General features: G+C 45.4%; 1 protein-coding gene across 1 annotated transcript in view; it reads right to left on the bottom strand.

Moving 5' to 3' along the window:
• Positions 1-26593, bottom strand: part of Abcc4 (ATP binding cassette subfamily C member 4 (PEL blood group)) — a 219035-nt gene that overhangs the window by 146304 nt on the left and 46138 nt on the right. The window contains exons 4-8 of the mRNA XM_034498607.2: positions 25740-25964; positions 6178-6267; positions 5004-5167; positions 3650-3775; positions 1462-1711 (exon numbers count right to left, since the gene is read on the bottom strand). Coding sequence (XP_034354498.1) covers positions 1462-1711; positions 3650-3775; positions 5004-5167; positions 6178-6267; positions 25740-25964 — 855 coding nt within the window. The remainder of the gene's footprint in view (positions 1-1461; positions 1712-3649; positions 3776-5003; positions 5168-6177; positions 6268-25739; positions 25965-26593) is intronic.

Below are 26593 nucleotides of genomic sequence, written 5' to 3'. Positions count from 1 at the left end.
TTATAATGAATTTTAGTCATTTTCCCGCTCCCTCATCTCCCTCTACCTGGAACCCATCTTCTCAACAAACCCCCTGACACTTCCGTGTATTTTTTCTGTGTGACCCAGAATGTGGGTGAGGTTATTTACTAGAGCAAGGGCAAAATATCATTGACCACACTGCTGAGGAAAATGCACGCTTGCCACCAGGTGTTAACTGTCAGCCATGCTTCAGGGAGGGCCGGGGCCTCAGGGGTCCTTCCCCTTTCCTTCCACCCATGATGAAATGTGCACAGCCTCAGTCTTTCCTAGCTCTTGTGCTCGTATGCACATCTGCAGTGAGTCTGAGCACAACAGCTATGCCAAGTTGTCCAGATGTTACACATCTCCCCACCTCTGAGTTGTTCTTTCTGCCCACTCTCCTCTTAATGTTCCTAGAGCTTTGGGGAACTGATATAGAGGCGCAATTTAGACCTAAGAACTCCACGTGATACTTTGGGAGGAAAACGAAAAGTTCAGAAACTTCAGGAAAAAAAAAAAAAAAAAAAGCTCCTGGCTTCCATGGCAAGCCCTTCCCCCTATCCTACGTCCCCCTAAGGTCGATGGAAATCTGGTATTGGAGAACCAGAAATAAAACAAGGTTTGTGCCCAGGCCTCTCACAGCACCAACCAATCCTTCCAGACACATCCGTCGACACACCAGCTCTTGGCATCCATGATGCAGCAGCAATGAGCTGACCCTAGTAGTTCAGGGTCATTGAAGTGGTGACTTAGGTAAGTGTGGTAGAACCCAACAGATTGGCCAAGGACAACTCCTGCTAGAAACACTGGGCTCTTGGAAGACAAAAAAAAAAGGTGAAAACCAGACTGGAGGGAAACACAGAACCAGAGGGGAATTAGTAAAACAGCTAAGACAGTTAGAGCCATTTTTAAACAAGGGTTTGTTTGGTACACACCACTGTCTCTCTAAGGTGCAGGGTCCTTCCAGCCCAACAGGAATGTCACTCACTCAGGCCTGTGCTCAGTCCCTGCCTAGTTATCTTGTACTCTAGAGCAGCAGTGGTTCTCAGTCTATGGGCTAAGACCCCTTTGGGTCACTTAAGACCATCTGCATATCGGATATTTACATTACAATTCGTAACAGTAGCAATTTGTACAGTTACGAAGTAGCAATAAAAATAATTTTATGGTTGGGGTCACCACAACATGAGGAACTATATTAAAGGGTCTTAACAATGGGAAGGGTGAGAACCTGTGGTCTAAAAGATAAAAGTTGCCAGTCACCGTTCTATATCAAGGGCCCTGTGCTGCTGGAATTCATATTGTGCCCAGGAAAGATCAGAAGTTCTTCTTGTAGCATACTGTACCCAAGACTACGACATGTACACACTAACAGTTTGGAGACACAGTGATAGTAAGTAAAAAGAAGTATCATTTGACTCAAAAGATATCTCCAATTTTAAAACTGTACCATACACCAACCTTGATCCTCTGAATGCTGACAAACGCCTCTGACACTCTCTCAATGGCTGACGGGAAGAAGAGGGTGACTGTCAACCGAACAGCACCGTACAGAGTCATTGCCACAAACACGTGGCTAGCCGTAATCTTATTGCCAAGCAGCACGTAGGTGGTGAAGGTCACGAACAGGATGACTTTGTTTGCGATGAAAAACGATGCCATGTTCATCCCTCTGAGGTAGGAGCTGCCCAGAATCTTGGAAATTTCCTTCCTGGAAGAGAGGAAAAACATATATTTTTCACACAGAAAAGTCAACATCAATGTCATCATATGCACGAGGGCCCTGTTAGGCATTGTACACACATCAAAATAAACTGCCTATGGGGACAGGAGAGATGGCTCCGCCTGCAAAGAGTTTCCAGGCAAGCATGAAGCCCTTAGTTTAATCACAGATCCACATAAAGACCAGGTATATGCACAAGTCTATACTTCTCTGTGCCCCAGAAAACTCTGTGCCAGATGTTTCTGCCTAAGGGCTTGGGACAGAATCTATAGTTTCAGGGTTACTCTTCTTTCCTCCACAGGTTGCTGGGCTCACAGAGAGGACTGTGTCTTAGTCCCCTCTGGGTCACAGATGGTCTTAGGTAACCCAAAGGGGTCTCAATCCATAGATTGATAATTACTGTGCTAGATCCACCGGGCAACTAGGCAGGGACTGAACAGAGGCCTGAGCTGAATGGGATTCCTTTAGGGCAGGGAGGATTCTGCCCCTCAGAGAGATGGAGACCCAGAACTGACCTTAAATATGCTAATAGGATATATTTGTTCACCTTCTTGATAAAATCTACTCGAAGTGACAATGTGATCCTGCACCTCTAGCACTGAGAAGATAAAGGCAGGCAGGTCCCTCAGCTCAGTGGCTACCAGCCTAGCTGAATCAGTTCCCAGTGGGAAAGCCTGTCTCAAAAAAAATAACATGGATGGCTCCTGAGGTAGTGCTTCTGGCCTCTGCACGCATGTATATGCATGTGCACACATGTAAAATGCACACACATAATAAACAGTTTTTAAATGCTCTGTGATATTACAGCAACAGTTGCTAGCACGTAGTAGCGGGACAGCTTCAGTACCCACACAGGACACCAAGAAGCCACTTTCCTCATTCAGGAAGGAATGCTAGAGGTGCAGGTAACACTGTGGGTCACTCTGAGCTGATTTTATTAAGGGCTCACACAAATGCTTTCAACCAGCATACATACAGGTTAAGTCCTGGGCCAGGAACCTCACAGCTGACCGGAGGGTGGGTAGGACACAGCTCTCCCTCCTTGAGCTCAGGAGAAAATTATAGCCCTAAAGTTGTCATTTCCCCCCAAAATTCTAGACAGAAAGAGCTGGTGCAGACTCATGGGACATGGAGAAGAGTGCAGAGCTGGGGACTGGTATGCTTGGTAGAAGCCAGAAAAGGTCTCTACATATGGAAGGCATTTCAGATACAGAGCTCATAGAAGTCCAGGGTCACAAGAGGTTACAAAATGCCTCTTGTAGCCCTGTGCCAGAAGTAAATGTGCCAGAGTAAAAAAATAAAAAAGCTCAAATGTTTAGAACAAACGGAAAACGATTTCCATAACTATCCAGAGTGAGTGATACCCAGGCATCAGGTCTGGCTCGACATGGTGATGTCCAGTCCAGTCCACCTTCTCCATGTATACACTGACACCAAGTAGAGCTTTACTTTATTAAGTGTAATTTTCTCAAATTCTTCTATCTTGGAATCATTATTTATAGGGAATTTGAAGCATTCAGAAACATTCAAACTCCATCTTATTATTATCAGTAAGAAGCGCATCTCAAGGCTGGGCATGCAGCTCGGTGGTGTGTGATATGACACTTGCCTAGAACATGTGAATCCCTGGGTTTGATCCCCAGCACCATCAAAACCAAAATGACAGCAAGAAAGACAGACAGACAGGCATGTACATACAGGAAGAGGAGACATGCAGTTTTTTTTGCCTTGGAATAATCGCACACAGAATCCCAAGTTAAAATGGTCATTATACTTAACCCATTATACTTAACACTTCAGCCACATGCAGGTGACAATATCATATCTGAGGTGACTTACCAGAGAGGCAAAAGAGAACTCTAAATTCATTTGATAAAATTAGAAAATAGAAAAGTGCACAACACAGTCTACCCTAAGAAAACTCACTTTCTCAGGTTGGTAATGAGGTCAGCAAACGACTTCTCCCATGCATACATCTTTATTATCCTCATGCCTGTTATGACTTCATTCATGGTCCGGATCCTGGCATCCGTGAAAGCAGCTGTTTTACTCCTGAGAGAGACAGATGTGACAGATGAGCCACAGCGAAGAGAGCCAAGCTTTGTGTATCAATCACAGGCACAGACAGGGACCCAGAGTCAAAGATGTTCCTGCAGCTCAGCTCCTGCACCATGGGCGGCTCCTACATGCAGCACACACATAGAAGGCCAAGCGGGCAATCAGCCACTTCCGCCAACATTGAATAGTGTGGAACATTTTGAATGTTTCCTGAGGAAAACTCAAAAATGATTCTGACATATTGAGGGGCACTCAGGAAGGAGAGTAAAGAAATCACCCAAGTCTGACAGGACACAGTTGACAGAGGTAGAAAGACGGGATCAGAAAGGCTGTGTGAAGCAGAGAGACTTGGTCATCCTGCTGGGGAAAAAATGTGCAAACAGCCTCAGAGTGTCAGGAGCATTAGGACAGGGTTTCCTTAGCCAGGACGGCAGAGAGCATTCAACGCAAAGGAAACCATGCAGGGCACAGACTCAGAAGGAAAGGGCCTGATGCCATCAAACAGTGCAGTAGCTCTGTCCCCATCCAGAGGCTTTGACTCCTGGAACCTGCTTCAGGTCATGGTCACCTCCTGATCAATTTAGGCTTTTGTTAGCAGCCATGTTTCTGTACACACCCTGCTAGGACAGTGAGACTTCTGCAAGGCTCTATTAAGGTTGACCCCTCGCCCTGAGAGCTTGTAATTCAATGGAAATACTGGAGTAAAATCAAGGTATACATACGCATACATGAGCAGCTCTATAACATGCAGTGTGGATGAATCTATAAAATGTTTGGATTGGGACCCTGAGATGGCTTTTGCCAACTGTCCTCTGACTTTCATATATGTACCGTGGCACATGTGTACGCTCCTCATAGATACACAATGGGCAGATGGATGGAAGGTAGGAAGGAAGGAGGGAATAAAATATGCAAAATAAGATAATTGTGTTTACTATCACTCAGTGTTTAACAATATCTACATCTGTAACTTACAGTAAGGGTGCTCTTTATGTGCTTATACTAAAATGCCAGTTGAGAGCAGCCAGTCAATACCTTTCCCTTTCCCCTTTCAAGACCAGCCAGCCCATGGCTTATGGCTCAAGTATCCCCAGCTAAGCCTGAAGGGCCTGCAGCATATGCAGAGCAGAAAATATAAGTGTCTGTTTTGTTTCTGGGTAGCAGTCTCAGGCCAGAGGAGGGGGCTGGTGTTACCAAACAGGACACATTGTATCCCTCTTACCGAAGTGACGAGAACAGTTTCCCGATGCAGCTTTGCAGAGGCAGAAGAATAACCAGAACGGCCATGCCCGCCAGACAGGAGATTCCTATTTCCACCCAGAGAAGGATGGTTACCGCAATGGCCTGCAGCGGCCCCGCCCACAGAAAGTGCAAGAAGATTGTCACCTGCAGATACAAAACCCGCACAAGCTTAGGACTATAAATAAAACGAGACCAGTCAGAACGCATTCCAGCAACATTCTATTCCAAACGGGAAGACAAGAATGCCAATAGAATCGGTCTCAGTGGGTTTAACTCTGCTGAGACAGAACTGCAGGTCTCACTGCAGATGCTACGCCTGTGCAATGAGCAGTCGACCATGGGCCCTATTATAGGATGGACGGATGGACAGATGGACTATACTATCTCAGAGATGATCCCGGTCTTTCATTCCTCACAGGTTGGAGCAGCACTCCCCAGAATGCCCTCTGCCATATAAGTGAACCTCATCTCCCCTGGGTCTCCCCAGAAAAGCCTAGGACACTATGGAGCCCACCACACTCTGCAGCTATTGCTTGCGTGGTGAAACTCTGAAAGAACAACTTCTTCAGGATGAGTTATCTTGTTTATCCCAAGTCTAAGGTAGGGGTGAGGTTTATGTTTGATGAATAAAAATCTTTAAAAGGGGTAACGGTTGCTTTGCAGATCTGACCTGAAGCCAGAATAATCAATCCATAAGGTGAGCATAAAAACGGGTGTGGGTGAGAGAGCCATAAATTCGAGTTAGGTAGCACCATGCCTTATCAAACCATTCCTGTGTACCAGGTACCACACGGAGGGGGCTGTACTGCACACTCCTGCCCCCCAAAACTTGGGTCCTTTAGAAAAGGAGAAAGACAATCTGGCTGCTCCTCTGTCTCGCACTAAAGATTAAGAGGGGCAGCCCCTCGAGACTATCACTGCATTTACCGAGTCAGGGAGGAACATGGCTCTCTGCCACCTTATTGTAGAGGCCAAAACTGGGCTCTACAGGATCGACACCTCTTACCACACCTATGCTGCACACAGACTGAGATGTGGCTTCCCAGTACCTACATCACAACTTCAGAAAAATGGCAGTCTACACCAAAACCCTCACATCCCCACAGACGAAAGAGGGGGAAAATTAGGGAGGAAGCGACAGAGATGGAACATACTTGGTCAAACTTGTTCACGTCGTTGGACAGCAGGTTGACTATCTGGCCCGTGGTAGTCTTCCCCATGGCCGAGTTGCTTAACCGGAGTGCCTGGAATAAGTGAGCAGAGTGGAGAATCGTGTCCTGTTGTAACACACTACCAAGCATAGGAAATAAAGAAGCATACTTTCATGGGGTCTCCTGTGGAGTAAAAGCCATGCCCACGGTCCTAATGTCTGGACAGCAATGGAGGTGAAGAAAGTAGGAGAAAAGTCAACTCATTTTTATTGATGAATGGCCACATGCCCCGTGTATGTCAGTGGACACTCCATAGGAGTGAAAAATGCAGGATTTAGATTATAAACACTGAATGTGCTATTAATCCTCGGGCAGATATCACTTAAGTACACATGGTCATGGCTTCTGCCTTCTGCTTGTCTCTGAGAGACACAAATGAAAAAGAAGCAGTGCCCCTTTTACTGAGTATCTGCCAGGGACAGGATCCAGAGGCCCAGGAGGACCGACAATTGGTGAGCCATGGCTTTGTGAATGCAGCATCCTGTGCAGAAACGTCTGTGATTCAGCATGACGTGCAGTGTAGTGGGCAGACACAGGGAAGGTCTCCTTCTCCAACATGGTGGGCAGGAGAACACTGGATCAGGAACAGCTTCCGGGAACAAAGGAAGGATGCCATGGGTCAATGAACAGCTCGTGAGACGTACAGAGGAGGGAAAGGTGGGGTGGCTAAGTAGAGAAGACCCAAGGCTGAGCTTGGAAGGAGACAGAAGTAGCTAAAGTCTGAAAGGGAATCGGAGGCCAGTGAAGATGATTTGCCTTGGGTTTTGTTTTTGTTTTGTTTTTAAAGACTTATTTATTTTATGTGAGTACACTGTAGCTGTCTTCAGACACACCAGAAGAGGGCATCAGATCCCATTACAGATGGTTGTGGGCCACCATGTAGTTGCTGGGAATTGAACTCAGGACCTCTGGAAGAGCAGTCAGTGCTCTTAACCACTGAGCCATCTCTCCAGCCCAATCTGCAACTGATAACCACTTGCAAATAAAAATTTTCTTCAAGGGAGTCTCACTGGGAAAACAAACTACTCTTAAGGGCAGGTCACGTGGCCAACAGAAATGCAACTTAACCACATCTTGGGAGGGTCCTTGTCTCATAGTGCCTGCTGGGGAGTCTGTTTTGTTTACTCTTCTTTTTCCTCTTTTCTTAACCCTACAGGATCTGTCCCTCTTTCTCTCTGTGTATGTGTCTGTCTGTCTGTCTGTCTGTCTGTGTGTGTGTACATGCGTGTGTGTATGTATATACATATGCATATGTATATATCTGGTGTTGTTTCTATGGGATTCCTGGGTATGTGAACCAATGGTCTTTGTGTCTTTATCTGTTTCTTGTGCCTGTTCTTGGTTCTCATCCTTCTGTTTGTTCTGTTCTACTCCAGTGTTTTGTTTTATATTAATATCATCCCCTAGAACCCTGTTTGTTTTCTAATGAGAGACAGAAAGAGGGTGGATATGACGTGCGGGCAGGTGGGGAGGAACTGAGAGGCATGGAGGGAAGGGGAATTATAATTAGAATATATTATATGAGAAAAAATCTACATTCAAAAAGATCTAATAAAATGTGGTTCATACCGTACCATTTTCTGTTTAGTGCTCTTTCCCTCCTTAAGGCTAAAACACAGCCTCAAGCCTTTTCTTCCCATTTCTGAAAGGAAAACACACATACACACCACATAGGTGCGCGCGTGCGCGCGCACACACACACACACAGACACACACACACACATGAACCTATATAATGAGACCATGTCTAGAGAAAGGAAAGGGCAGCAGCCTATGTATTATCAGGACACAGAGACTCAGTGACTCTGGCCACTGATATTATCCGAAAATATTTTTAGCACCTACATTTATATTGAAACGTGTCAATCCTTCATGCAGAAAATACACTGAATGTTGTAAGAATGGGGATTGATACTTAATTTTGTTGGGGTTTTTGTTGTTGTTGTTATTTTGAAACAGGGTCTATGCAACCTTGGCTGTCCTGGGACTCACTATGTTGGCCAGGCTAGCTTTCAACTCACAAAGATTCACCTGCCTCAGCCTCCCAAATGCTGGGATTAAAGGCATGTGGTATCACAGCCAGCCTTGATGTCTAATTCTAATTCTATGTGAAATGAAGAACATAAAAGGCATTCTAAATTGATCATAAAAATTAAACAGAAAACAAAAGTCAGAACAACAGCATACAACGTGTCTCCTCAGCACCACAGTCCGAGAGTGCACAGTGATGAGAGCCCAGTGGCCATCTGTGTGAGACACAGCGCCTCTCACACAGGGCACATCTGTACTGCAAGAAAGGAATACCAGGCTATGGGGGGTCCACATATGCCGGCTATATCAGAAGCTACCAGAACTGTGCAATCAGTCCAAAAATTAATATATTTTGTTTCATTTTTAAAAACCTGTCTCACTACAGTGAGATCAGAAAAAAAATAGTGACATGCCTTTAATATTATCATATTATCAGTGAGGGAGACAGTCACAGACACAACTGGCAGACTCTGGCCTCCGTCACCAAAGAGTAATTAATTGGTGCTGGTCTGCTGGCCTTGCCCGCCAGTATGCAGCCATCGGCTTGTACAGCACAGGAAGCAACTGCCCAGGCTCTGACCTCAGGCACTGCAGGACTGTGAGCCCTGAGGGAAGGAAACTCAGGACTGGCTGGGACTCACCTGGCTTTCTGCCCAAGCAGAAGTGCATTTCCCCAGCCAACAAAAAAGGATGCCCGATCTGAACGGGAGACGCACCTGGAGTTTGTGGGTCACAGCCTCAGAGGCTAGAATCAGGATTTTCTGTGGGGATTTACCAATGGCTCTTTGCCAAGGTCACTGTCCAGGGGAAGAACTGAGTGCCACAGTGGGAGCCTGAGGTCAGAATGGCTACAAAATGCCAGGGTTCGCCCAGACAGAGCTAAGGTTCTTGCTGACCGCTTGGCCATTCAGTAACGATGCCAGGAAGAGCATGCATTCGTGATAAATATCCGTCTATGGAGTCGGCCAGGCCCTTGGACTGAGTTCAGAATGGAAATAGCTGCCTCGCAGCTGAGATACAGAGACAGATAAAAACATTCCTGTAGGACCAACCTCAGAAACAGAAATCAACACCCTGTAATCCAGTCTCCCCACAGTATAATGTTCCCAGCTCAACATGGTAGAGGGATTATTGCAACAGGCAAAAGAGGAAAAAAATAAACAGTGACCCATAGTCACGGAGGGCGAGCGTCAATAGAAAGACACACAGATATCCAGCTCGTGGAATTAGCAAAGAAACATAAAACAACTGCTGTAGTCATGTTTATGGGGCTAAAGGAAAACATGATCAGGACAAATGGATGGAGAGATGATTTTAGGAGAGAAATGGACAACATCAAAAAGAACAGAAAAGTATTCTAGACTTGAAAATATACAACATCTAAAATTAAAAAAAAAAAAACAAAAAACTACCAATTAGCATTAGTCCTAACTGGTTCATTCCAGAGTAACTAACAAACAGTAAGGGAGGCAGCGAGACTAGGGTTCAGACTGAGGACCTCACCCTGGCTAGGCAATCTGTCTATTGTTGACTTGAATCACTAAATCCCCATTTTACATTTTATTTTGAGAATAAGTTGCCCAGACTGGCCTTGAAGTTGTGACAACACCCTGCTTTGGCCTCCCGAGTATCTGGTATTACAAAAATAGTTTCGTAATAGTTCTTATTCCTGTACTTTACAATCTATAGAACAACGTGAGCGTGCTATGGGAGACTATCATGCAATCCAGTCAGAATCCTGGAGAACAGGTGAGAAACTGTCTGCAGAAACGGTAACGAAGGCTGAGGCCTTGGTTCCGCAAGACAACATCAGCCCATCAAGTGCAAGACTTTGATTTGATCCCAGCACTGGGAAGAGGATGGAGGGGGAGAGACAGCAAGGGAAAGGAAAGGCTATGCTTAGATACTTCCTGGTCAGGCCTGGTGAAAAGCAGTGGGTGCACCCAGGAGGCGACACAGGAGGCAGGGGCTCCTACTACTATGTCCGAGGACCTGGGTTCAATCACCAGAACACATATGGCAGAAGAGAGAACTGACTCCTGCTGTCCTCTGACTACTTGTAAGTGGTGGCACATACACACGCACGCACGCATACGCACGCACGTGTGATTGGGAGCACTAGTTGCTCTCGCAGAGGACCAAGGTTCAGTTCCTGGGATGGCCCATAACCTCCTATACTGCCAGTTCTGAAGGACATGATGCCCTCTTCTGACCTCTGAGGGCACGTGCATGCATGAGGTACCATACAGACAAGTAGGCACATTTATAAATAAAAAGAAATTTAAAGAAATTTTAAAACGAACAGTATCTCCCATTCATTTGTTAAACTATTTTTTTTAATCTGGATGACTTTTAGGAAATGGTAACAGTACACAGGACACCTAAATCCTAAGCATGCATAAATACAAGACATATATCACCGTGGGTATATGGGGGACAAGACATATATCACCGTGGGTATATGGGGGACAAGACATATATCACCGTGGGTATTATGGGGGACAAGTATCCTTCACTTCCATGGAAATGACTTTTGTAGACTAGTGGGATGGGCCTTCCCTTAGGAAAATCCTACTGATTGGTAGGATTTGAAATTATGGAAACGTCTGGGCTAGCCTGTGGTAGATTACCTAGGTTAGGGTAAGTGAGATGGACCTTCCAAGTGAGTAGCTCCGTCCTACTGTGTGTGGCCCGGGATACATAAAAGGGAGAGTCCCGACTAAGCATCTACACTCATCTCTCCCTGTTCCCTGAGGCCAGCGCCATGTGCCTCATGTCACCCACATCACCGAGCCATCCATTCATGACAGACTCCGCTCTCTAACTGGGAGCAGAAGTAAACCTTCCCTTCGTCCTTACGTTGCTGTAGTCGGGTACTTTCCTGCAGCAGAAGACACATAACTAACGAAGTATCTGGCCGCCATTTTCACAGAAACCTTCTAAAGACCCCTGTCTAACAGTCCTGCCGAAGCAGAGGTGTGAACACCTCCTGTTCACACTGCGGAATCCTCACCAACTCATTCTTGCCAGTGTCAACGACTCTCAGTATGAGGCTCCTCCCAGAGTGCCTCATGCCTGCAAGTTTGGATTCCTCAGAATATTCTCCTCTCTCGTCCCTTGTCACCAGGCTGACAGCTGTCCTTCAGACTCAGCACACTATTGTGACACGACCCCATATTCTTCTGAGGCCACTGGGTCAAGGCAGAGTAGTGTATAAATTCCTGAGGGACTTTCAGAGTGCAGAGTTCATGACCCAACCCCAGTCTGTCAGATAAGGTGGCTTCCAGGTAAATGGGGCATTACTGGGATATGCAGCTATGAAGGGTATGCTTAGCTCACTGAAGCAGAGCACTGCCTGGATTTTTCCGATGTCTTTGGCTGGAGATGCTTAGTAATGGTGTCTCGCCCTCTTCACGATTGCACAATCTAAAAGTGGCCATGCTGTTTTTCAAAGGGAGGCTGCAGGAACTGCCCAATATCCTCCCCCAACATGAGCATAAAGGGAGGACAGTGGCTCCACCAGGCCAGTCTTGTGCCCTCTCATTCTGGAGAGGGGGAAACCGGTTCAAGAAAATGAAAAACCACAGACAAAACCAACAACGTGCCACTCTATGATCTGAGAATCTGGCATCTTGGGGGTTTCTCTTCTGCTTTGTTTTTATCTGTCCATGGCTAGCAAATCTGTCCAGCTCTGAAGGACACAACATTCACCGGCATGAGGTACCAATGGTTTTCCTTTTAGCCCACTTCTATCGGAGGCCACAGCCAAGCATCAGACATACACCGGCTGGCTAGCCACATCTGTCTGGCCCTGTGGATATGCATGTATCCAAGCATAGCTTTACCTTGTGACCTCATCTGGGTCCCCCACTTTGGGGGAAGCCTGAGATCCATGTTCTGACGTCATACTGAGAGTCAGGCACACATAAAGATCCCAGAGATTCAAATTCATCAGAAGCCTCCATATTCCCTCATTTCCCCCACTTTCAGGACAAAGATTACGTTTGCTCAAAGTCACCATGGGTCCCTGGACATTGGACTCTCTAAAGCCTTGGGAGAGCTAGGCGGTGGTGGTGCATGCCTTTAATCCCAGCACTTGGGAGGCAGAGGCAGGCAGATTTCTGAGTTCGAGGCCAGCCTGGTCTACAGAGTGAGTTCCAAGACAGTCAGGACTACACAGAGAAACCCTGTCTCGAAAAACCAAAAAAAAAAAAAAAAAAAAAAAAAAAAAAAAAAAAAAAAAAGCCTTGTGAGCCCAGGTCAAAGCATGGACAACCAGGTTCAACAAACATGGGACATCAGAAAAATGCAATATTTCTGGGCTCCTCATGTGCCCGTGGTACTTGGGAACATTCTAGAAAACCCAAATATGGACTAAGAAGTGTTCTGGCGAGTTAAGAGTCATCAGTACAGGGTTACAGCAAACACACACAACTTAACCAGCTCTACGGACAACACCACAGGAGGGGGTGTGGTGCACAGTTCACAACATTCTGTCTCAATCGGAAAGACAGCTCCACTAGATAATGGAAAGGCCTCTCACACACACTGTTCTGCCCCCAATTCCTACATTCAAAGAAAAGCCCCAAGACGGGGAGAGGAAAAAAAGAGGCCACAGCAATGGTGGTGAAGCTGTGCTGGCAGACAACAGTGTGAGAAGCCCTAAAAGATAACGTTGGTGAGGATAGAACCTCTCAGGCAGGGACAAGAAGATGTAGGAGGAGCTAAGGTGGGAGAAGGAAGGAAAGGAAGAGGAGGAGTAAGGAGAGAAAGAGGAGAAGGAAGAGGAGGAGCTAGGACAAGGGAAATCGAGAGAGGGGGACATGGAGGCTGATGTTTGCTTGTCTCTAGCAGTCAAAGGTAGTTGGTATATCTAGGTTGGGTTTTGGGTTACACCTCTGATTGTATGGGCATCTCGTTATTGATCATTACCAAATTTATAAAGCCTTTGGATAATCTAAGCATTAGAGTCTCATTTGTACCGAGCCCACATGGTTGGAAGGATGGTCTGGGCACTGCCCAGCCTTGTGGAGACAGCATGGAAGACTGGCAGAGCCAGCCAGGAACTGGCGTCTCGTGGGTAGCAGGGCTGGTGTCTCTGGCTGGCTGTTTGTAGCTGCAGCGTGCACGTGGCCTCTAGCCACAGAATATAGAGGCTGAACTAGGCAGAGCTGACACAGCTTAGATAGTCGGCCTGACCAGCAGCCATTTTTTAAAATAATTACCTCAACAAGAAGACAACCAGCTACAGTCTTCTAAGAATTCTATTCATGTTTTTCTGATTTGTCTCTAAACCACAAAACTACAAAATGTGTTTATAACTTATATCGTCTGAAAAACAGCACGTTTAATAATGAAAATTTACATGTGAACCCAAAGCTGACTCCCATATAACAACTATATGCACAATCATTTTGGACTATAAGGTATTTCAGTATTTTTTCATCATGTGCCTTCTTTCAGGCCAAAAAAGCAACTGGAGAGAGCAATATGACATCGCCAGACTTTACCATGGCATACGATGGCATATAATTTTACTGAAAATCAGTCAAAAGGAAAACACCAGGCCTGAGAGGTGGCTTGTGGGTAAAAGCAGCTGTTTCCAAGCCTGACAAGCTAAGAGATCCCTGAAACCTGAATGATGAAAGCCAGTATAGAGTCCCAAAAACTGTTCTCTGACCTCCAAACATGCACAGTAACATGTGTCTGTCTGTCTGTCTGTCTGTGCACATGTGTATGTGTTTGTCTCTCCTTGTATGTGTATGTGTGTGTGTCTCTGTGTGTGTGCATGTGTATTGTGTGTGTGCGTATGTATGTCTCTGTGTGTGTGCATGTGTGTATGTATGTGTGAATGTGTGTGTGTGTGTATCTCTGTGTGTGTGGTATATGTTTCTGTATCTATGTGCATATGTATTGTGTGTGTGTGTATGTCTGTGTGTGTGCATGTGTATGTATCTGTGTGTGTGCATGTGTGTATGTATGTGTGAATGTGTGTGTGTATCTCTGTGTGTGTGGTATATGTTTCTGTATCTATGTGCATATGTATTGTGTGTGTGTGTGTATCTGTGTGTGTGTGCATGAGTATGTATCTGTATGCATATCTGTGTGTATGTGTGAGCATGTGTGTATGTATGTGTGTGCCTGCGAATTATATGAGTATGCATGTGTGTGTTATGTATGTGCATGTGTGTATGTATGTATGTGCATGCGTGTATGTGTGTACATGTGTATCACCGTGTATACATGCGTGTGTCTGTGTGTGTGCATGTATCTGCATGTCATGTATGTATGTGTGTGTGCCCATGCGCACATGGCATGCATGTGGGTCTCTCTCTCTCTCTCTTTCTGTGTGTGTGTGTGTGTATGTGTGTATGAATACAATTTTACTTTTCACCCTAAGGTTGTGTGTTTACCAAAGTATCACCCTTGAGCAGCTGGCTGGTCACTAATCATAAACCATAAACAACAATACAGACTTTTTAATATTGCAAAATTAGTTTTCTCACTCATTCCTGTCCCCTAAAGCCACTTTTGAAGTTTTGAAGACACCTGTAAGTAACAAATCCTTAGGCAGTGTTCCTTCTGCCAAGAGAGAAAAAGAATAAAGGACTTAAGACCATGCAGTCTAAGTAATATACACTGCACCATGTACCAAACTTCTCAGAAGCATAAAAGAACAAGGCCATGAAGAGAAGGGACCCAGCACAGGTTGCCCACTACAGGAAACACAGTCATTTTCAAGTTACTTCTTCTAGACCCTACATATTTCCCCACTCCTTTGGCTGGAAAGATGGGTGTGTCAAGCAGCTGTAGACCAACAACTGTAACCTCCAGGAGATGGGGACAGAGAAAATAACTGTTACTAATGAGTCCCTGGTGGTGCAGGGGAGATGAGGACATAAAAACAGGTAACGTGGCGCTTTCTCAGAGCTGGGAGCAGACAGGGAAGAATCTCTGAAACCCTTTCTTTTTCTCTAAGGAGCAGCAGACACGTCCTCACGACTGATGATCCAGCTGCACTGCATTTTTCCACCAGAATTGAGGCCTGGAGAGTCCCAGTCTTCTTTATTACTTAAAGAGATATAAAGCAGCTGTAAAAGGCCAACCGCTCCAGAAGCCCATTGAATCAGGTGCTCAGAGAGTGGTCCAGCTCCGAGAGCTGGAAATCAGGATGGTGGCTGCTAGGGACCAGGGTGGAATGGACAGTGGGAGTCGGAGATTTGGTTTTGAAAGATGAAAGGGATTCCAGAGACAACGGCAGTGGTGGCTACAGAATAAAGGAAGTGTAGCCCAAACCAATTACAAACCCAAAAGGAGATAGTCACACACTACAAACATTAAACCAGAAAGATGCCTTAAAAACTGGAACAGGATGGAAATTCATTTCGGTTAGTGAAGCAATTTTACTATCAATTTTTTTTTAACATCATTTGCTGTGACTTCAGCATGAACACAGGTAAAAAAGATAAAAGGCAGAGTTCAGGCTTATTGTCCCTTTCAAGGAGGCCTTATCTGTCCCAAGACCCTCAACTATTGTGCCTGTCACCTTCCTCTACCACAGCATGTTCCAAATGTTCCTTGGGACGGAACTTCAAAATACAAATTCACGAGCCCTTTCCTTGGACTAATAGAGGAGGCAGGAGAAGCCTGTCCCCTAGGTGGGGGGTGGGGCACACTGACGTGTCTTATGAAACACCGATGTGATTCAAGACAAAACCTATGGACCCTCTTCTGACACATGCAGTCACTCTGTCTGCTCAGTAAAGAAGATAAGAAGTATGACCAACAGGTCCTGCCACCACACCCTGTACTGTACACGACAGCTTCCGGCTCTGCAGCTTATAAACATCCGAGCTAACAAACCCACACCACGCTGGGCTGCTCCACCATAAACAGCAACAGAACAGGACAATTATGAGGCCCATGCTTGCAGATAACAGAAAGCAGGCAGCGTGCAGGGCCCACAATGCACAGGGCAGCATCACCTCAACAAAGAACGCTAGTGATGCCCCTTAGAGGCTCACAGGCTGAACACGTGGTCTGCGGAAAGTGGCGCGTTTCTGATGTTCTGCAAGCTGTAGATGTGGTGTGGCTCAAGGAGCAAGGTCACTGGGAGAGGTAAAGCAGGGGAGGCCTCCTGTCCCCGGACGCTCCTTCCCTCTGTCTGTTTCCTGTCTGTCACTCAGTGCTCAGCTCTGCTCTACCACACAACTCCATCACTGTGACGTTCACAGCAGTTGTGGAAACGCCGAGACAGATGACTGGGACCAAACTCATAAGCCAAGACAAATCCCCCTGCTTGAATCTGTCACTAACAGGCATCCGGGACAACAATGGCAAGGCTCCTGCAGACAGAGCTGACATAAAAGGAACCCTCCCCCAAAAAAGTAACCTCACCCCAGAAAAACTAAGGCCAGGTCTCCCAGGATTCACAAACACACAGGACTGGAAAGCGAAGTCCTATCCAGATACAGCTGGTGAGGGGTCACCATGGGATTTCCAAAGCCCTGCCACACTGAAGAGCAGAGCAGAGCCTACTCAGTTGAAAGTGCTCAGCCAGTACGGACGGCGCCCCATCAGTACAGAGGCCCAACGCTCTTCAGAAGGAAGGGGCTACAAACACAGGAACACAGCAGAACATGTATAATATAGTTTTATGACTAAAGACAGACATTTTCAACACAAGAACAAAGGTAAGAAAGAGGATAAGGGGCACTCTAGAACCAAAAAATCAAATTAAAAGTGGTTTCTAAACAATGACTGCACTTCTTGGTGGGAATTTTAAAGTAAGAGAGACAATAAAATGGGACACTACAGAGACAATGTCACATGGTCTAACTGTGAACTACCAGTCTAAGAAAGAAGACTGTCAAGAAGGAGTCAAAAAAAATTTTAAAAGATACAACGGTCAGGGACAGGGAGGGTGGCATGCACGCACTACAGTAACACACATGTATGGAAATGGAATAATGAAATCCATTATTTCATATACTAAGTAGAAGTTAATTTCAAGAACCTAGAATATTAAAACAAAGAACCAGAACCACTAGCCAAATATTTTCTTATTTCTGTAAGTAAATGAAAGACTCAAGGTTACCAGAACCCCCAAACCACATGCAGGATCATGACCAGTCTCTGAAAGAAAATCAGCCAGAAAAAGACTTGCCAAAACTTCAGCCGGCAAAGCTAGGCACACCGACCACAGAGACACACACAGTGGCTGACGGTGACACAACCAACACCAGAAGCCACACTGTCAGTCACCAAGAAATAAAAAACACCACCTGAGAGTCTATAGAAGAAATCCTGCAAAATCACTCAGCAGTTTCTTCGAAAGGGAAGCATGCTCACGACAGGACCCTTCAATCCCCATCTGGAATGTTAGTCTAAATGAAATGATGTCTACTAACAGTCTACTAACAGACTCAGAAGACCATTGATAGTACATTCACTTTACTAAAAGATTCATACGACCATTGATGGGACCTTTACTTCCAGCAGCCAAAGCCTGGAGGCAGGCTGCAAGCGCAGCAGCATATGAGAGAATCCTACAGTCAGGACCAACCTAGACTGGTGTCTCACGGCTGTAATCTTAGCTGGCACTTGGCGGTCTAAGACGAGAGGGTTCAGCTTGGGCTGGAAGCTAACACAGGCTACAAAGTGAGACCTTTTCTCACAAAATAAATCAATTAATTAATAACAATCACCATACATAACTGTTTGGAAAACCTCAAAAGCATTCTCCAGAGAGGAGAGGTCAAAGGTCCACAGTGTGAATCCATCACAGCAGAAGCAAGAGTCAATCGGTGATGCTGTTTTAATTTAATCAGTGGTGATCTGGAGCTGGGACAAGGAGGCCAACAGGAACGAGCAGAAAGGGACATTCTAAGCAAGAGGACCTTTCAAGACCTCAGTGACAAGAAGTACTGTTTCTATGTAATGTCAAAACTCAGACACCAAAGATGTACACATTCTGTATAAGTAATCCTTACTTTTGAGTTGACTCTAAAAGTAGTTAAGCCAAAAAAAAAAAAAAAAAAAAAAAAAAAAAAAAAAAAAAACTTCATTCATATGTCAACAGAAGATTCTCAATATTAAGTGGTATTTCATATATCCAAAACATAGGAACACTTCTTTTGGGGGGGATATACTAACTTTTGGTGGAAATAATTTTTATAGAAACTTTTGGCAAAAACTACTGGCACTTCCTTTGATGCTAGTAATTAGTAAAATGTTGATAGAGTCTACCTTCAGGGATGCCACAACTCATTGTCACTATGGGATCAGCTCCAAAGAAGTGGCAGAGTGCATTGCTATAGTCAACCCTCTGATGATGAACCCCAAACCCATGTGAAGATGAGTTTTGGTGTATACACCTTGAAGTATGAGCCAAGGAGGCAACGTGCTGTCAGTGGTGTCTTTCATCCTGAGACCAGACTGCACAAGGCAGTCCCCTGATGGGCTGTCAGAAACAGGGTGGGTGTATGTCAATATGTAACACAGTGACAAACCTGCATTGGTCCGAATGCACAGCAATCTAGTAACTGTATAAAACATGTGTGGATGGGCAAAGGTGAGAAGAGAACCTGTACAAATAGTTAATTTTGAGATGACAGAGTTGGGGATATTTCTGCACAAATTTCGGAAAAACACGAAAAGGGCATGCTAAAGGATGTCCAAGGGTTTCAACAATGACTGTCACATGGATGTGTTCCTGGGTGCACGTGTGCACATATGTGCACATGCACATAGAAGTGGAGTGTCCCTTTTCTCCTTCTTCCCAAGGTCTACAGCGAAACTGGAGTTCACTGATTCAACAGGCTCCAGGGCCCGCCGGTCTCTGATCCCCCCAGCAGTGGCACTGGGCACAGATGTCACTGGGGATCCAAACTCAGATCCTCGTGACTGTGAAGCCAAACTTTAACCAACAGACACACCCCCTCACCCTTCACCTGTTAACTTTTTATACATTTATTCTGCACGTTGCTACACTGGGTCAGCTGTATTAGATGGAAAGAAACACTTCCGCACAGTAATTCACAAGTTCCTCCTTGCAGCACATCAGGAGCTGTTTCTGAGAGCTACATGCTTCATCAAATGAGTAACGCTGTGAATATGGCTGCCCTGATAAAGGCCCATAGAGACTCCACTGAACTCCTATTTCAGTTCTGTTCATTCTCAAGATCATTATCCTGGATCCCTCAAGCCAGCAAGCAGAAAGCTACCAACACATGAAGCTATGAAGCTGTGATCATTCAGTTCCTTTCTCAAAAATCCAATGGCTACCATTTGTCAACTAATGGCTACCATTTGTCAAGGCTTCGTGCCTTAGCTATTCCACCCCTACCCATCCACCCACTCTCCTCACCGCCAACCCCTGCCTTAACCTTATGATCGGAGTCTTCCATCCTCGGGACCTGATGTGATACTGTCCTTAAATTTCCCCTCCATCCTTCTATCTCAACAGTGTTCAAAGTACATCCTACCTGGATGCTGACATCCATTCCCACCAGCCTCAGGACGATTCCCTAAGCCATAAGTCTACCCACTTGCGCTGCTTTACACATTTGCCAGTGTCTACCCAATTATGTATCTTCAAACCTCCCGGGACCGAGTGCCGACAACAGGGATAACAGGAGTGTGGCAACACTCGCTACATGTCAGACTCCATCCTAACTGCCCTCCACAGACAGACCATGGAGTCCTTAACACAGCCGTATGAGGTAGGAGCTGATGACATTTCTGTTTTACAAATGAAGACAGTAGAGCTTGGAGCAGTTATCCTGAGGAAAAGAACTAGAAAGAAGACAACTGGGCTTCACATACCAGATCTCCAAAGAGAGCCTCAGATGTGCTTTAAGAACCCCACACAAAGCCTGGCAATGATATGGTTATTCAGCACCAAGTGCTATTTTATCCCAGGGATAAGACGCCCATGAAGCAAGTCTATTTTATGCCATTTTAAAGATCAGGAAACTGAGGTTGTGAGAAATTAACGTACTTCCTTATCTAAAATTTTACAGCTTGAAAAATGGAAAAAGAAATGAGACTGAAATTCAGGTCTCATAACTCTTGGCATCCCAGATTTACAATGTCCACCCAGCTGGCATTCCACTGTGCCGCTTTCTTATCAAGACCTAGACACTTGACTCAACTCTTAGGGACTCCTCCACAGGAGAACCAGCCCGTCTAAGACTCCCTTCCAGGCTGACAGAACAGCATGACTGAGGTATGAGCCTGCAATCCCGCACTGTCGCTTACTACTGAACCTGTATGTGGCAGGCTACCGCCATGTACTGACAGTTAAGATGAATGTACATGCGAGGCTGATTAGTGTTATCTGGGAGACTTTAAAAATTCACCCTCAATAATATCTGCAGGGAGAAGGCAGCCTCAGGGTGAGGTTAAAGATTTCCTCCACATGAATCCAATAAAACAGCACAGTTTAGGAACCAGTGATCCACACACAGCATTCTCTCACAGGCCACGCTGCACCTCACATGGGCCACCGAGTTACCAGCTGGCAGGAGGCAGCTGTCACTCATGTCAGTCACAGATGTACAGCAGCAATATCCCCTAGAGTAAAGGACTCCTGGTCTTGCTGGTTTATGTTTCTAACCACAGAGATTAAAACAGTCCTCTTAGCATTCTCTTAGAAGATTAATAGGATTAATGTCCCCCAAAACACTCTGGCCAGATGCAAGCTCATATTAGAAACAAAATAATAAAAGATTTAGAAGAAAAATGTTAAAAGTATTACGACAGTGTTCAAAGCTAGTTCATTCTAACTGTCAAATGTTAAGATAGTAACATGAGGACAGAAAGTCCTGCCAAAGTATCACTTACTATAAACACCACAAGATTTCACTTTGACAACACCCTCAGGGTCCTCCCTACACAGCTTCAGAAAAGGAGGCTGACCCACAGACCCACAAACAAAATATCAGATCAAGCCACCTGATATTCCTTGATTTGGGAAGGCCAGAATATTTGAGGATTGGGTATTCCATATAGTCCTATTTAAATATAAGGCAGTATATAGTCCACACTGAACTAAAATTAGTTTAAAATAAAACCAAGATCAATGTTGATCTAAGAATCATGGATCTGACATCACAGACTGCAAAACTTTCCACCGATTGCCTTTCCCTAATCCCCTGAGGAGGCCCACGACTTAAGCTGTCAATCAACTGAGCACAAACATCATCAAGTCTATTCTGGGGAGACAGAGGCATGACTACAATGAGGAGCTGCAGTGTGTGCAGTGCCAGCTCACCTCAGAAGTTGGAATGGAGAACACGATTCCTCTCTCTAACTTTCCATTCACAGAACTCTAAAGTTAGTGAAGACTGGCAAATCTATCCAGAAAATTCTGTCAGGTAGTCTGCTCTGGGGAGCAAGCAGAAGACACACTCAGCAACTGACCTCATAACTGGGCTTGGCATTGAGAGCAAGAGAGGCACCCTCAATATCCATTCCTCGGAAATCAGTCCCAACAGGGAAATGCTGTGGTTCTTCAGGGACACAAAGTCGGGAGGCCCCAGTTGACTAAGCCAACAATCTGAGGGGAGAAACACTGTACCTTGTATATTCTATAATGAAAAGCACAACAGTAACAGCCACTTTGGTGGTGAGACCATCGTCCTGGATGTATGCAGCGTAGACTTTAGCCCGACCCCAAACCAAGGTCTGAGAAAAGGAGAGACCCAGGCCCAGGAGGCCCTGGGGATGGAGGAACCCAGTGCCTTCAGCTCATTCTCACCTTGACTAGATCTGCCAGCTCCATCCAGTCTGGCCTTCACTCACACTGAACCCAAGTGCAAACCTTATGTGACCTGAAGCTACATAAGTCCCTTCCTTCTGCACCTCAGTCAACTAGTGAAGAAAGGACACTGGTCTCCCAACAGAGGTAACTGCAATTCTCCCAGACATGGGACTGGCAACTCATAGTAACTTTCCAAAATGAGTGAATATGATATTCTAGTACTAGTATAACTTTATTAAAGCTGTGAAAGTAAATGCATGACCAGTCATCTCTCTCTCTCTCTCTCTCTCTCTCTCTCTCTCTCTCTCTCTCTCTCTCTCTCTCTCTGTGTGTGTGTGTGTGTGTGTGTTGCACATGAAGACCAGAGACACCAAGTACTTTACAAATTCTTATCCACTTCATTTACTAAGGCATGGGCTCTCAGTGTAATGCTTTGTATATGCTCAGCCCAGGGAGTGTTTTTATTAGAAGGTGTGGCCCTGTTGGAGTAGGTGTGGCCCTGTGGGAGTAGGTGTGTCACTGTGGGTGTGGGCTTTAAGACCCTCATCCTCGCTGCCTGGAAGCCAGTATTCTGATAGCAGCCTTCAGATGAAGATGTAGAACTCTCAGCTCCTCCTGCACCATGCCTGCTGGATGATGCCATGTTCCCACCTTGATGATAATGGACTGAACCTCTGAACCTGTAAGCCAGCCCCAATTAAATGCTGTCCTTTTAAGACTTGCCCTGGTCATAGTGTCTGTTCACAGCAGTAAAACCCTAACTAAGACACTCAGTAAACCCAAAGGATGCCAATTCAACTAGTCTAACTAGGTAACTTGCCCAAGGTGACCCCTATGTCCACCTCCTAAGTGCTAAGATTACAGACAGGCCAAGCTGCCATGCCACCTGCCTTTTATATAAGACCTGGGGAATGATCTAAATTCTGGTCCTCATGTTTGTATGAGAAGCATGTTATGGTTGCCCACCAAGCCATCTCTCCAGATCAACAAGCCATTTTTATATAAGATCCATCCCATGAGGTCATTCAGCAACACATACTACTATGATGACATTAATGGTCACTCCGTTTATACCGCCCAAACTGATTTCTCCTTCGATCACAGATTGGGCACGAAAGCCTTGCATGAGCTACAAGCATGCGCAGAAGAGCCTTCCAGATACACAGCCAGACTAGCTTCAGCCCACGGAAGCAGTCCTCATGAGATGAAGAGTCTCATGCTCTACCTTGGCATACCTCCTGCACAGAGCAAGAGGAAGTTCATCTTTCCCACGTTTCTAAAGTTTCAGGCTAAGTCTTTGACCACAGCAACTCTGGACTTCATAAAGAGATCTTTCTGGGATAACCGTGCTGACAAATGAATACCTTAGGGAGACGTTTACTTACAGTCAGGTGAACAAATCTGCCAAGCTAGATCAGATTTCCCGAAGGCCAGTTTCAAAGTGTTGACAGAGGAACTAAGAAGAAAAACAGGTGAACTCACCTGTGCAGGAGCCCTGGTTGCCTGAACGGACACCTTGCACCTGACTGTGCAATTATGGTGTCGACTGCAGTGGGAATGAAAATTCCTAAGAACCTGGGAAACTAATCAGCATCTAGGAAGATTAAAACCTTGACAATTTATGGAGAAACTTCAATACTCTACACAGCACAAGAGTAAGCCTCAGACGTGATGACAGTGGTGGTGAAGACCTAAGACACTATTACCAGCTCCATTTCACAGATCAAAAAAACTATCTTTGCTAGAGCCTAAAATAGATCCTAAGGCGCCAGGCCTCCATGAGCCACGTAACTCCAAGGTTAATAAGACTGCTCAAAGGAAGAGGTTCCAAGGATATTCGCTTAGAAAATCCATGGTTGTTCTAGAGACACCAGAGACAGGTAAACAATGAGTAACTTTAATCACTGGATGTTATCCGAATGCCACCTCAACTAAATAAAATTAGCAAAGCGGCTCAGCCACTATGAACACTTGTTGCTCTTAGAGAGGATGTGGGTCTTCAGGCAACAAGTACCATAAGTGTGTGCAGTGCAGGGTGTGTGTGTGTGTGGATGGAAAACACATAAAATAAATACATTTTTTCCTAAAAAGTGAAAACCGGCAGAGTGACATTCAACGACCTTGACAGAGTCATCAGACCCTGATGCTTTCTATGAGGCCTGCCCATCCATCTGATGGTGGAGGCTTCCTATGATGCTCACCCATCCATCTGATGGTGGAGGCTTCCTATGATGCTCACCCATCCATCTGATGGCAGAGGCTTCCTATGATGCTCACCCATCCATCTGATGGCAGAGGCTTCCTATGAGGCCCGCCCATCCATCTGATGGCAGAGGCTTCCTATGATGCTCACCCATCCATCTGATGGCAGAGGCCTCCTATGAGGCCCGCCCATCCATCTGATGGTGGAGGCTTCCTATGATACTCACCCATCCATCTAATGGTGGAGGCTTCCTATGAGGCCCGCCCATCCATCTGATGGCGGAGGCTTCCTATGATGCTCACCCATCCATCTGATGGCAGAGGCTTCCTATGAGGCTGACCCATCCATCTGATGGCAGAGGCTTCCTATGATGCTCACCCATCCATCTGATGGCGGAGGCTTCCTATTGATATACTTTATAACTGTTCCAATCAGCATAAACCAGGAATAATGTGGCAGCCCCAGCACAAAAGCATATCACACCAGGTCCTATCATTACAACTTCAGTAGAAGAAAGACACACACACACTTTAAGAATCAGAACAAGGTACATGAAAACTAAAGTTTTCTCCAAACTACTTTTTTTTTTTTAAATTTAATGTACATTGGTGTTTTGCCTGCATGTATGTCTGTGTGATGGTGAGTCCCCCTGGAACAGGAGTTACAGACAGTTGTGAGCTACCATGTGGGTGCTGGGAACTGAACCTGGGTCCTCTGGACGAGCAGCCAATGCTCTTAAATGCTGAGCCAGTTCTCCAGCCCCTAAAACTACATTTTTAAGTTTAAAATACATGTGTTATATACCAAGCCATATAACTATAACATACCCTGTACTTATATATTTCCTTGAAAACATTAGGTTGAACATAATTAAACATTTCATACACATACACAAAGAGACAGACAGACAGACAGACAGAGGCATACACACAGAGAAAGACACAGGCAGGTACACAGGCACAGGCACCCACGCCCACCTACAGCTCCGGAAGCATCTGAGAGGTAAAAACCCATAATTTCCTTTCTCAGAGACAGTGTGTTCTCCTAGGTTTAGTTCTAAAGACCCTGCTTCCCTGAAGTTCACTGTTTGGTACAACACTGAGGCTGTGAAGACTTTAGTGAACAGTACCAGGCTCTTTATAAGTGCAGCTATAAGATTTAACTGTGAAAACACTTAAAAAATCAATGCTGCATTTATCTTTTAACCTAGATTTCACCATAAATCCAACAGACTGCCTGTGCACTGTACACAGTACACAACCACAGTCTGATAGCAAGAAGAAATTTCCATGTTATATTGAGAAAGTTTGCAGCATAAATAATAACAACAGCAATAAATTCTAAAGCCCAAGCCAAACAGCAAGCATCTCCAGTGTGGTTCAAACAGTTTGTTATTATGACCAGGTTTTGTCATATGGTCTGAGAGGGCCTTGAACTTGTGATCTTCCTGCTTGGGGTTTCTTAACACAGAGAGTGCAGACATGGGCCACAAGCCAGGTCACTTACCTTCCGGTAAATCATGTGGCACATGGCGACCCGCAGCCTCATCCCGGCGCACTGCACGTGGTAAAAGTACAAGTGATGTAGTATGGCCAGGATGAGCGTGCACACTGACAGCACCGCTGCGTAGCCATAAGCCGTGTGCAAAGCCACCGAGTTGGCGGGGTCATACTTCTCAAAATAATCAATAATTTTCCCTAAAAATATGGGCTGGACTACTCGGGTGCTCTCCTAGAAGAAAAAACAAATAGCATCCATTAGAACTATGAACCACACAACGTTTCTCAGTCCATGTTTCACATCCATAAGTCACTTGCCCCTCTCCCAAGGGGAACAAAATTGGTTTCATCATTGTTGCAGCAAATGAGCATCCTAGCCTGCCTGAACTCAAAATCACAGGCTCAAAGACATCAGCGCACTGTGATTGGTTCAGGTGAATGCTCAACACAGGCTCAAAGACATCCGCGGACTGTGATTGGTCCGTGTGGATGCTCAACACAGGCTCAAAGACATCAGCGCACTGTGATTGGTCCATATCCATATGGATGCTCAACACAGGCAAAAAGACATCAGCGCACTGTGATTGGTCCGTGTGGATGCTCAACACAGGCTCAAAGACATCAGCGCACTGTGATTGGTCCGTGTGGACACTCAACACAAGTACAATCAGCTTTAAAACACAATTGACAGACTGCCAAAAAAAAAAAAAAAAATCCTGTCAGAAAATGAATAAAGAGTGGGTAGAGGGAGGGAGGAAGTAGCCAAAAAGGAAAAGGGCTGGTCATTTGCTTAAATGCAGACTTGCCAGCTCTTGACCTCCTCTCCACACCACACCCTGTCCCTATTTCCTAAGACCACTC

Source organism: Arvicanthis niloticus, chromosome 3 (assembly GCF_011762505.2).
Source record: "Arvicanthis niloticus isolate mArvNil1 chromosome 3, mArvNil1.pat.X, whole genome shotgun sequence".
Classification (NCBI taxonomy): Eukaryota; Metazoa; Chordata; class Mammalia; order Rodentia; family Muridae; genus Arvicanthis; species Arvicanthis niloticus.
The sequence above is the reverse complement of the archived record's forward strand: the minus strand, read 5'-3'. Positions and strand labels throughout refer to the sequence as shown.